General features: G+C 41.5%; 1 protein-coding gene across 1 annotated transcript in view; it reads left to right on the top strand.

The window, feature by feature from the left end:
• Positions 1–12,723, top strand: part of LOC120397510 (transcriptional repressor NF-X1-like) — a 225,903-nt gene that overhangs the window by 52,999 nt on the left and 160,181 nt on the right. The window contains 2 exon segments of the mRNA XM_039523454.1: positions 4,761–4,838; positions 5,779–5,884. Coding sequence (XP_039379388.1) covers positions 4,761–4,838; positions 5,779–5,884 — 184 coding nt within the window.

The raw sequence follows: 12,723 nt of genomic DNA, 5'->3' as shown, positions 1-12,723 counted from the left end.
GTCGGGTTGGAGGGGGGTTACCAGTGGAGTTCCTCAAGGTTCGGTTTTGGGTCCAATTTTATTCAATCTATTTATCGCTGACCTGGGAACCAAGAGTAGGAGTGGGCTGATAAAGTTTGCGGATGACACCAAGTTGGGAGGTATTGCAAATTCGGAAAAGGATCGGGATATCCTCCAGGGAGATTTGGATGACCTTGTAAACTGGAGTATTAGTAACAGGATGAAATTCAATAGTGAGAAGTGTAAGGTTATGCATTTAGGGATGACTAACAAGAACTTTAGTTATAAGCTGGGGACGCACCAGTTGGAAGTAACGGAGGAGGAGAAGGACCTAGGAGTCCTGGTTGATCGTAGGATGACTATGAGTAGGCAATGTGATGTGGCGTTAAAAGCTAATGCGGTCTTGGGATGCATTAGGTGAGGTATTTCTAGTAGGGATAAGGAGGTGCTAGTCCCGTTATATAAGGCGTTGGTAAGACCTCATTTGGAGTATTGTGTGCAGTTTTGGTCTCCCATGTTTAAGAAGGATGAATTCAAACTGGAACGGGTACAAAGAAGGGCCACTAGAATGATCCGAGGAATGGAAAGCCTGTCGTATGAAAGGAGACTTGAGGAGCTCGGTTTGTTTTCCTTAACCAAAAGAAGGATAAGAGGAGATATGATTGCACTCTTTAAATATATCAGAGGGATAAATACCAGGGAAGGAGAGGAATTATTTCAGCTCAGTGCTAATGTGGACACGAGGACAAACGGCTATAAATTGTCAGTCAGGAAATTTAGGCTTGAAATTAGACGAAGGTTTCTAACCATCAGAGGAGTGCAATTCTGGAACAGCCTACCAAAGGAAACAGTGGGGGCGAAGGACCTCCATGACTTTAAGATTAAGCTAGATAAGTTTATGGAGGGGATGGTATGATAGGATAACTGGCTTAGTCAATAGGTCAATAAAGTGCCACACTGGTAATTAGTCGATAGGATATTGTTAGCCTTTTTCCAGAGGGTCTGGCTGGAGAGTCTTGCCCACATGTTCGGGGTTCAGCTAACCGCCATATTTGGGGTCGGGAAGGAATTTTCCTCCAGGGTAGATTGGCAGTGGCCCTGGAGGTTTCTCGCCTTCCTCCGAAGCATGGGGCAGGGGTCGCTTGCTTAAGGAGTGGGTGGATCGGCTTATGTGGCCTGCATCTTGCAGGAGGTCAGACTAGATGATCGTAATGGACTCTTCTGATCTTGAATTCTATGATTCTATATCCAGCTTGCTACTGACAGTTATCTATGCATTTATTATCTGCATATATTCCAGGTAAAGTGAGTGTGGTCGATGTCAGATGTAGCTTATTGGTAAATTGTATAATAAATTGCTTAACCACATATTGGTTCCTTATGAAATATATTCAAGAGATGAAATAACCAATGTTAGTCAGGTTTACTGGTATAAGCCAATAATCATAGAATATCAGGGTTGGAAGGGACCTCAGGAGGTCATCTAGTCCAACCCCCTGCTCAAAGCAGGACTAATTCCCAACTAAATCATCCCAGCCAGGGCTTTGTCAAGCCTGACCTTAAAAAACCTCTAAGGAAGGAGATTCTATCACCTCCCTAGGTAACCCATTCCACTGCTTCACCACTCTCCTAGTGAAAAAGTTTTCCTAATATCCAACCTAAACGTCCCCCACTGCAACTTGAGACCATTACTCCTTGTTCTGTAATCAGGTACCACTGAGAACAGTCTAGGTCCATCCTCTTTGGAACCCCCTTTCAGGTAGTGAAAGCAGCTATCAAATCCCCCCATTCTTCTCTTCTGCAGACTAAACAATCCCAGTTCCCTCAGCCTCTCCTCATAAGTCATGTGATATAGTACAGGAAAAGGGTTCTATACAATACCAGATTCCGGGAAGTCGTCTCATGTAGTATTGATGCATTCACTTTACGCAGAAGGTGTATGTGATGGGACCCCTGAGTACAACTTGGAACTGTGGGACTGCTATGCATCCATAACTCTCCAGCCTGAGTTTTTTCACAGTGCTTTGCTAGTGACAAGCAGCAAACCCCTCCAGATGCTGTTATTACTCAGCCATCACCATGCAGAGGCACACACAGCTAAGTTGCATGAATGTTCTCCAAGTCACTCATGAACTATGCACAGGGAAACATCAGCAAATCTCCCAAGCCAGTAACCTTGCACCCAGGGGTGCTGGAACAATTTGCATAGTGGGGTTACTGAGATCCATTGAACCAAACTGTAAACCCTGCAGGGCCAGCTTTAGGCAGATTTCCTCTGAATTGGGCCCCGTGCCTAAGAAGGACTCGTGCCCTAAAGAAGAGTGCCTAACTTAGGCGCCTTTTTAATTTTTACTCACCTGGAGGCGGTCTGGGTCTTTGGTGGCACTTCGGTGGCGGGTCCTTCACTCGCTCTGGGTCTTCAGCAGCGGGTCCTTCGGTGCCCCGGAAGACCCAGAGTGAATGAAGGACCCACCGCCGAAGTTCCCTGAAGATCCGGACCGCTGCCGGGTTATCGAATTGGGCCTCGCACTTCCTGAAACCCTATATATGATGGAAACCATTTCAAGTCAGGGGATTCGGCCAGCGCACCTAGTTCCAGCACCTATGCTTGCACCCCAGAAATTTACCATCTTACACTGCTCAATACCTTTTCTTTAACAGTGCAAGCTCATTAATTAGTTCGCCACTTTGTCAAAGGAAAGTGGATGTTCACTTGCCTTTGTAAACTGAGCAGATTCCCCAAGCACTTTAGTCAAACTCACTGGTAAGGATAAAATATTAAAATACGTTTATTAACTACAGAAAGATAGATTTTAAGTGATTATAAAGTGGTAGGCATAAAGGTTAGAGATAGTTACCTTTAGAAAAGAAAAAGTAAATATGCATTCTAAATCCTAAACTTTTAGACTAAGCGAGAGTTGAATCAAACAGTTTTCCTCATCCCACTGAATGTAGCAGGTAGGTTATATGTTTATACACAGTCTGAATTTCCTTCTCAGTCTGGGACCAGTCTTCTCAGTTCACAGTCTTTGTTCTTCACAGTGTTCTTGTTGTCTTCAGCGTAAATGGAGAGAGGTGGTCTCATGATGCCACTGTCTCTTATTTTATACGCTCACTCCATGTACCTGAAAAAATACTGGCTCAGACTGGTGGGCCTTGCTGAGTCACGGAGTTGAGCAATCCTCCTTGTATGCTACTTGCACAACTGAGTCATAGAGTTTAGGATTATATGGGGAATATAAGAAAGGGCACTAAGCACCCATATCCACTATTTCTAGGCAGATATAGTCAAGAACCTTTACAGGACTACGAAGTGTTCATAAAAGATCCCCCTTTTCTGAGGTCTCACTCAGGCAAACCTTTGGCTAGTTGCTGGCTAGAACAGCACAGAACTTAATTCAAGGAATTTTCTGTGTCTCTTTCTGCCTTTCAGTGCTCATCTTTATCAAGCATTATAAAACAGTTGTGGTGTTTGTCCAATGTGGCTTTTGGGTGAAAGGTTTTGAAGTCTTTCTCTTGGTTTTCCTTCATTCACACCCTTCATGTCATCATGGAAGCACTCAGTCTCATACAGGGACTGAATCCTTGGGGTATTTCTTCTGCTCTGTGACCTACTACAATTGGGCCCTATGTTCTGTGATATTGCTTACCACTCAGGGTGTTGCCCATATCACAGTCACATGACAGTCAGTCATACACTGAGCTATTGGAGATGACTGAGTTCAGAAGACCATATTGCTGCTTGTTTCCCCACAAAAGTATCATTGTCCATCATCTTTCTCAGACCAGCTGAATCTAGTTACACGTTAGCTGCTAAAGAGCCCTTTACAATTAAGCGGTTTCTCTCTGTAGGTGCTTATAAAATGTTTCCAAGAAATCTGCTAACCTTTACTTCAATAAACTGATGTATTGAACTCCATTGCTAATTATAAAGTATTTTTTCACACCACATATCCATACTTGTGGCTCTTCTCTGAACCCTCTCCAGTTTTTCAACATCTTTTTTTGAAGTGTGGACACTAGAAGTGGATGCAGTTTTTCCCATAATGGTCTCACCAGTACCAGGTACTGGGATTACTACCTTCCTTATATACTATCCTATTTATACATCCAGTGATCATGTTAGCTTATTTTGACACATTGCTGTATTAGGAATTAATGTTCAATTGATTACTCTGACCTCAAGTCTTCTTCAGTACTGCTTTCCAGAATACAGGCTCTCATCCTGTAAGCCTGGCCTGTAATCTGTGTCCCTAAATGTATGACTTTGATTGTATTTAAAATATAGTTTGATTGCATCCATCATAGTGGTGATCCAAATCACTTGGTAATATGTTGTCCCCATTGGTATTTACCAACCCACCAATCTTTGTTTTGTCTGCAAGCTTTACTGGCAATGAGTTTATATTTTCTTCCAGGTAATCGATAAAAATAGAGTAACATTGGGCTGAGGACCAATCCCGGTGGGACCCCCGTAAGAACACTACCACTCATTCATGATCTTAGATCTCAAAATAGAATTGCTAATTCATTTTTATTTTATTTAAAATGAGTCACTGATTTTTCTATAGCACTAATTATTAAACTGAATGTGACACATTACAAAATCAGATTTCTATAAGGTGGTATAGTATAGTATTACTTGAAATGGTGAAATTAGTAAAATCTGAAAAAAGTTTGCTGTCTTGTGTTGTTATTCTAAATTGTTTATCATCTGTCTTAAACATATTTTAAGTTCTTGTATATTAATTTCTTTACAGATGGCAATAGTGGCTGGAGATGTCCTGCTTGTCAAAATGCTTCAACACAAGTTCCTACTACTTACACCTGTTTTTGTGGTGAGTGTAGTTGATATTTACAATTGGTATTCCTTAATTAATAAGTTCTAATACTGTTGAAGAATCTTTCCTTACATCCCCAAAAGCTCTCTTTCGTGGCTACTTTGTTAATGATATTGGAAGATAACCGCCTGACTTGTGTGACGTTTGATTTCTATATAAAGATTATATATAACAAATATTTAGATAAATGTTAAAATAAAACCTTTATTAGGAATGTTTTGGAATCAGTATTGATATGAAGACATTTAGTAGGAAAAAATAATCTAGAAATACCTTGTTCTAAGGTACAGGTAATTACAGCTATTATAGGCCTTTCCCTACATATGTTATATTGGTGCAACTTTTCTAACGTGAATTTAAACCAATATAGTTAAACCAATTCAGACTCCTGTTTGGACACTCTTATTTTGGTATAAGAGTGGCTTTATTGTCTTAGATTAAATTGATTGGAAATGGGATTAAATTAAACTAAAATAAGTGTTCACACAGGAACTTGCACTAGTTTTAATTAAATCAGTTTAAGAAAAGATTTAAGTTAAACAGGTGCAACTTTCCTGTGTAGATCCAGAGCCTAGATCTCTACTTTACCATATGTAGACTGATGCACAAAATATTGCAGAATCATGAGATAAATGAATTAACTGCATACCTTTAGATATCTCACCAGTATTCTGACCACTGATTCATATTTTTGAGACTTGCACTAAATTTCCAAACTTCTGAGCAGCTTCAATCAGCTTCCACTTCTTAAAATCAGCCTGTCTTGGAAAAGTTGCCTCCTATTTTCTAAAAACTTGGAATATCACCTCACTTAAAGTGACACCTCAGAGTCCAAGATGGTCCCTCCCTCATCACTCTCAGTATGTTTACTTTAAAGTTCATTATTGTATTGAAGCTGTTTCTGCATCTAATTTTTTGTTTTTGTTTTGCTTTTTAGGTAAGGTAAACAACCCTGAATGGAATAGAAATGAAATTCCACATAGCTGTGGAGAGCTTTGTAGAAAAAGAAGACCAGGTCAGGACTGTCCCCACTCTTGTAATATGTAAGTAAGAGTGTTTCAGACTGTTTTGTAGTGATCTACAAGCATTTGTGAAAGCTGTGGAAATAGATATTTGGATATTTGTATTTTTCTTTCAATTTGTTGGTTACTTAATTATTAAAACCTCTGTTTTGATGGCTGTTTCGTGGATGAACAAAAGATTTGTATGAAATTGATTATTATGGAATGTGGTTTTCTTTACCAGTATGAAAAAGTTTCAGGCTTTCAGTGACTAATGCCAGGTACTATTTGTTAGACGTTTTTCAGGTTCCTTTAGGAAAGTGTAAAAATTTAAACTTTTTTCAATGTCTTTAATTCTGAGCATAAAATATATTACTTCACTGGATCAAGTATATTTTTCAGTAGAAGCGTAGAAATTAGTACAATGGCACTTGTTCCTCTTCACTCTGTTTTATAGAGAGGGGAAATAAATGCTTTTTCAGTTTTGATCTCATTGTAAAAGAAATAAAATTACAGTGTAAGCAGATATAACAAATGTAGAAATTTTTAGGAATTTTAATCTTTGTTTAAAGGCTTGTTCTTATGGCTGAAAATTTTGGATTTTAAGTATAACAGCCCATCTTTCTTAGAACTGATAGGTTTTTTGTATTGGGAATGAAAAATAAAATCAATTTTTTAGGATTGGTTAGTTTTTGGGCCAGTCTGCTGAAATAATATCTTTTAAATTTGGGTATTGCCACCAAGATCAGATTGTGCACCCTGTTTTATTTAAAAAAAAATACACTTAAAAATGTTGACCATTGTGTACCCCTTTACTGTTGTAAAGATAAATGTAGTAGGTGAATCTATAATTTCCCCACTTTCTAAATCTGCTTTGAAAAAGGCATTTTCTAGCTTAGTAATACAATGATCAGTAGTAGCTGCAGGTTTGTTTCCCCTTAAAGAGAGGAAAGATGGTCAGTGGGTCAGGTGCTGGACTGGACATCCAGAGACCTAGGTTCTAGTCTCACCTTGGCCACTGATTTGCTGTGTGGCTTCTCAAACAGAAGTTATGGGCTTCATGCAGAATTTACTGGGTGGAGTTCTATGGCCTTTTGTTCAGGAGGTCAAACTAGATCATAATGCTTCGTTCTGGCCTTAAAATGTATGAAAGTATCTGTCTCTTGCAAGTTAGTGTGCTATAGGGATATTGTCAAGTTAAAGTGAATCTTTTTTTGTATTGACTGACTTCAAAATGTTCTCCCAGAACAACCTTTAAATAGTATTTCCTAAAACTTCTTTTTTAAAAGGTAAGGATATTTAAAAGGATCATTTGGGAAGGCACAGAATGCCTGCTGCTTTTTTAGTTTCAGCTTTGCTGCTGCTGCTAGCTGAGTAGTAGCTGCTACTTTGCTGCTGCTCTTGCTGAGCCTAAGCAAAGGTATGCACCATCATCAAAACAGTTATATTGATGTTCCATTTAGCAGCACCTTAATACGTTGATTAAATAAATTTTTCTTTAGTCTGTCTCAGGTGTGATAATCTTAAGGGTTACTTATAACAATAGTTAGTGCAAAACATCATATGGAAATGTGATTTTCCAAATGCATGATATCCCTTTAAGTGACCTTGCAAGTAAAACTAAAATACATCTCAAATAACATCAAGAACTAAAAATACATTAAATATTTCTGTTATATATAACATTATTGTGTTCATAGTTTGCTTGTTTTTATTTGAGAACACATGGCTAAAACTTCTCCCCACCCTCCAGTATCCATATATGTCAATACAGGTGTAATATGAGTTCTTCTCAGAAGATGGAAAGGAAACCTGTTAAAAGCATTGTGGTATTTCTGTATAATGGGAACTGATCCAGCTTGAACAGAGTAGTTTAAAAAACTTTCAGAGAAACACATAATGGGGAAGAAGAGAATAAAAGCAAATGTTCACCCAGTGTCGCCTCAAATATTTAAAACTTGTTAGTGGTTGTCTGTCTAATATTGTTTGTTTATCTTGCCTTTTTAGATTGTAAATTCCTGGGTCAAGGATTTTTCTTTCTACGTATTTATATGGCACCTGGCATAATGGATCCCTAATCCTTATTCGGGCATTTAAAGTAGAAGTAATAAAGAATAATAATAAAAACAAGGAAAATTAATATATGTTTATATAGAAATGCAAACGAAGTAGCTTTGTTTAGTTTTCCATTATTAAATCAAATATCTTCCCCACCTTTTTAGCAGTGTATACGTAGTTTTGTACAAATTCATACATTTGTAAGACCAGAAGAGACAATTATGATCACCTAGCCTGACTTCCTGCATAGTACAGGTCATATGAATTACTGGGTGGAATTCTGCATCAAGCTCATATCTTGTAGTTGAGCTAGAACATCTTTTTTTTTTTTGAAAGATGGTCTTAATTTAAAGATTTCAAGTGATGGAGAATCCACCAAATCCCTAGGTAAATTGTTTCAGTAGTTAATTATCCTCATTGTTAAAATGTTGTACCTTGTTCCTAACCTGAAACTAGATAAATTCTGCTTCCACACATCAGCACTGATTATGTCTTTGTCTGCTATATTAAAGAGCCTGCTACTGTCCTTATGGAGGTTCTTATGACACATGATCAAGTAATCTTTTAACCTTGTCTTTGATAAACTAAAAAGATACAGTAAAAGACTTAAAAAGCTCTAAGGCAGGATTTGCAGACCTCAGATCATTCTTGTAGCTCTCTTCAGAACCCTTTCCAAATTTTCAACGTTTATGTAGTGTGGACACCAGGACTGGACATACCATTCCAGTAATGATCTCACCACAGTTGTGTGTACAGAGGTAGTATCCTCACCCTACTTCTTGATATTTCCCCTTCTTTCAATGCAATTTCTATAATTTCAAGGACTGTATTTAGCTTTCTTTAGCATTGCAGCGGGGAGTGTATGTTCAGTGGGTTATTTACCATGACACTTAAATCACTTTTGAGTCCCTGCTTTCCAGGATACAGGTTCCAATCTAATAAGTGTGACTTGTACTCTTTGTTCTTAGCTGTACAGGGCCTTGTATTTTGGTGTATTAAAATACATGTTGCTTAAATGAACCCAATTTACCAAATGATTCAGGCTGCTTTAAGCCTTTTCTGCATCTTTGTTGACAATTTTTTTTTTAAACTATCTCACCTAGTACTGAACTTCTGTCATCTCTAGGATTTCTTTTATTCTTGATTTTTATATACAGTAACTCCTCACTTAATGTCATCCCAGTTAACGTTGTTTCTTTGTTATGTCGCTGATCTATTAGAGAACATGCTCATTTAAAGTTGCTCAATGCTCCCTTATAATGCTGTTTGACAGTTGCATGCTTTGTCCACTGCTTGCAGGAAGAGCAGCCCGTTGGAGCCAGCTGGTGCAGGGGTGGAACCAGGGTGGACTGGCAGCCCTCCATCAGCTCCCCTAAGTTCCCTGTGCAGCAGCCACCCAGCCGGCTATCAATTGCTGGGCTGTTCAGATGTCCCTCCCCACACTGCCATGTGCTGGGATTTAAAGGGCTCTGGGCTGCCTGCTGCGGCGGGGAGCCCAGAGCCTTTTAAATCCCAGCCGTGGCCGGGAGTCAGAGGGCTCTGGGCTGCCCGTGGTTGCAGACAGCCCAGAGCCCTCTGACTCCCCGCCGCGGCTGGGATTTAAAGGGCTCTGGGCTCCCCGCCGCAGCGGGCAGCCCAGAACCCTCTGACTCCCCGCCGCGGCTGGGATTTAAAAGGCTCTGGGCTCCCCGCGGTTGCAGGCAGCCCAGAGCCCTCTGACTCCCAGCCGGGGCTGGGATTTAAAGGGCTCTGGTATCCCCGCAGCTGCCAGCAGCCCAGAGCCCTTTGAATCCCAGCCCCTGGCCGCTGATTGCCCCCTCCCCAGACCCCTGCCCCAATTGCCCCTCAGGACCCCCACCCCCTATCTAAGCACCACTGGTCCTTGTTCCCCGATTACCCCCTCCCGAGACCCCTGCCCCTAACTGCCCCTTGGGACCTCAGCCCCTATCTAAGCCTCCCTTCTCCTTGTCCCCAACTGCCCCCTCCTGAGACCCCACCCAACTTCCCTCCCAGGACCGCACCCCCTACCTGTCCCCTGATAAACCTCCTGGACTCCCATGCCTATCCAACTGCTGCCTATCCCCTGACTGCCCCTTAGAACCTCTGCCCCATCCAACCCCCACTGCTCCTTGTCCCTTGACTGCCCCCCCCCGGAACCCCCTACCTCTTCTCCAACCCCCAAACCGCTTACTGTGCCACTCAGACCAGCGTGTCTGGCTCCGTGCAGCTCCAGACAGTTGCTGCCATGCTCCCCCATGGATCTCACAGCCCTCTCCCACCCCCAGCACCTGCCTTCCGGATTTGAACACCTCAAAATTCAGGAGTGCTCAAGCTCGGTTTGGGCAGCTTTTACTTCATTTTTCCTAAATCAGTTTCCCCTGCAAGGTACCAACTGAAGGTGTTGGAGAACAGAGAGATCGGGTGGCCTCCTAATGCCTGGAAAAGAGACAAAGGCCGGAGGAGGGAGTGTCAGTGCCTGTGCGGACTTCTGGGAAGTGCACGGTGTGGAAGGGGATGCTGTGATGCTTTGGAACAACTCCATACAAAGCCAGTCAGGATTCTGGGGGAGCCTCCTCTCTCGGAGCATACTGTCTCCAGGGCAAGAAGCTTACACCTTCCTGGGTCTGACCTCAGAGCATTCAGCATGCTCTTCCACGTCATGCACTTTCCACAGCGAGTCTGCCCAGGCTGGTCCTGGGGCAACCAGAGGGCCCTGCACCCCAACTCCGCAGTCAGATGTGACTCTCAGCCAGACAGTAAAACAGAAGGTTTATTAGATGACGGGAACACAGTTTAAACAGAGCTTGTTGGTACAGAAAACAGAACCCCTCTGTCAGGTCCATCTTGGGGGGTGGGGAGCCCAGAACCAAGTTCTGGGTCTCTCCCCATTTCCCCAGCTAGCTCCAAACTGACACTCCCTCCTCTGGCCTCTGTCTCTCTTCCGGACAAGGAGGCCACCTGATCTCTTTGTCCCCAACACCTTCAGTTGGCATCTTGCAGGGGAAACTCAGGCACCCACACAGTATTCAGAGAAAATATTAAGAACATTCCCACTTCATCACAACATGTGCAACAAAATATAATACTGTATATTGAAGTAGGCAAGTGCTGCTTCTGACTTTCCACTTTTAATTGACCCTTGTAATCTTGTGGCACTGACGCGTTGTAGCTTCATTTTATATTGGCTTACAGGGCGGGAGTGGGGGGGGCCCACCATTTTGGGCCCCACCAAAAATTATACAAACCTGCCGCCTATGCTCACATACACACACTCACACACACACACACGGTGTGTGTGTGTGTGTCTCTCTCTCTCTCACTCACTCTCTCTCTCTTTCTCTCTGTGTCTTTGTCTCACACGCGCACTCCCCGGCATTGGGCCTGGTGACGTATTGCTTTTTAAATTATCTGTTTGTTCGAGCACCTTTTCTTCTAATGCAGTCTCTGATAGCACCTTTTCTTTATTACCAGAAAAGAGCATGTCTGAGATAGGTATCTGCCCAACCTCCTCTCCAGTGAAGAATGGTGCAAAAAAATCATTTAGGTTCTCAGCAATGACCCTCTCTTTACCTGAGAATCTCAGCTTTCATTTTTAAAAGTAAATTTCTAACCCTCATATTTGTAGAGAAGAGCATGAGAATAATTAGAATGATTCGGGACATGGAAAAAAACTCATATGAAGAGAGTGAAAGGATTTGGGATTGTTTACCTTTGAAAGGTGACTACTAAGGGAGGACAAATGATAATATGTATAAAATAATAAATGATTCAGAGAAGGTAGATCAGGATCTTCTGTTCTTTAAGAGTAAGGGGACCTTCAATTAAATTAAAAGATGGCAAATTCAAAACTGATTGAAGAAATACTTTTTTTTTTTTACAGATTACATAATTAGATTGCCTTATTGCCCTATGAAATTGTGAAAGCCAAGAAATTAACCATATAGATGTCAACCTCATTTTGAATCTTGATAATTTCTTTGTCTCCATCTCTAATACCCCTTTCTCTAATATCCCTCCGTCTCTAATATCCCTTAAAAAATGTCACCTTTTGTTACAACTCTGTATATTCTTGTTAACCATATAAATATCCAATCTCTTTTTAAATCTTGCTAACAAGGATATACAGAAAGGTATATGTAATGAAAGGTAACATATTTTGGAAGGGATATTAGACCTCATGCTTCAGGATTTAAAACAATCTAACTATGAGATATTCGAATGAGAGCTAATGTCGGGGGTAAACTATCTAATTTCTGCCTCCTGGGAGGTTCTTACACCTTCCTCTAAGACATCTGGCACTTGCCACTGTCAGATGTTACTGGTCTAGGCGGACCTTGAGTCTGATCAATTGTGACCATTTCTCTCTTTCCTAATGTAATCACATGGTGCTAGTAGCTGGAGCTTTAGGACCTCAAGAGCTGGCAACACTGATTATTCTTCTTACCAGCTTTGCCTGTTACTTTGGGGTATGCTCATTTATTAGGATTACTCTTTGGATGGTGCTCTCTGTACTTCTCTCAATGTACTGCTTGTGTCACTTGTGTTCTCATATGGAGCTCTACTTTTCCCTGCTGCAAGTTCCCTCCCAATGGAGTTATCCTGCTGGAACTAGGTTCCCCAGGGCTGGGTTCTTCCAACCCCAGAATCACACGAACACACACACACATATATTAACAGAGCATGTCTGAGAGGACCTGATTAATCAGCGCTCCCAAGCTGACACCTTATATGTCCCTGGACTCAATAGGCTGGGTTGAGTAGCACTTCCAAGCTGTCACTCTCATAGGCCCTGGGCCCCGCACCTGAATAGAGCATGCCTGAGC

This window comes from Mauremys reevesii, linkage group 2, assembly GCF_016161935.1.
Source record: "Mauremys reevesii isolate NIE-2019 linkage group 2, ASM1616193v1, whole genome shotgun sequence".
Classification (NCBI taxonomy): Eukaryota; Metazoa; Chordata; order Testudines; family Geoemydidae; genus Mauremys; species Mauremys reevesii.
Note: the sequence above shows the minus strand (reverse complement) of the source record. Positions and strands in the feature narration are given on the sequence as shown.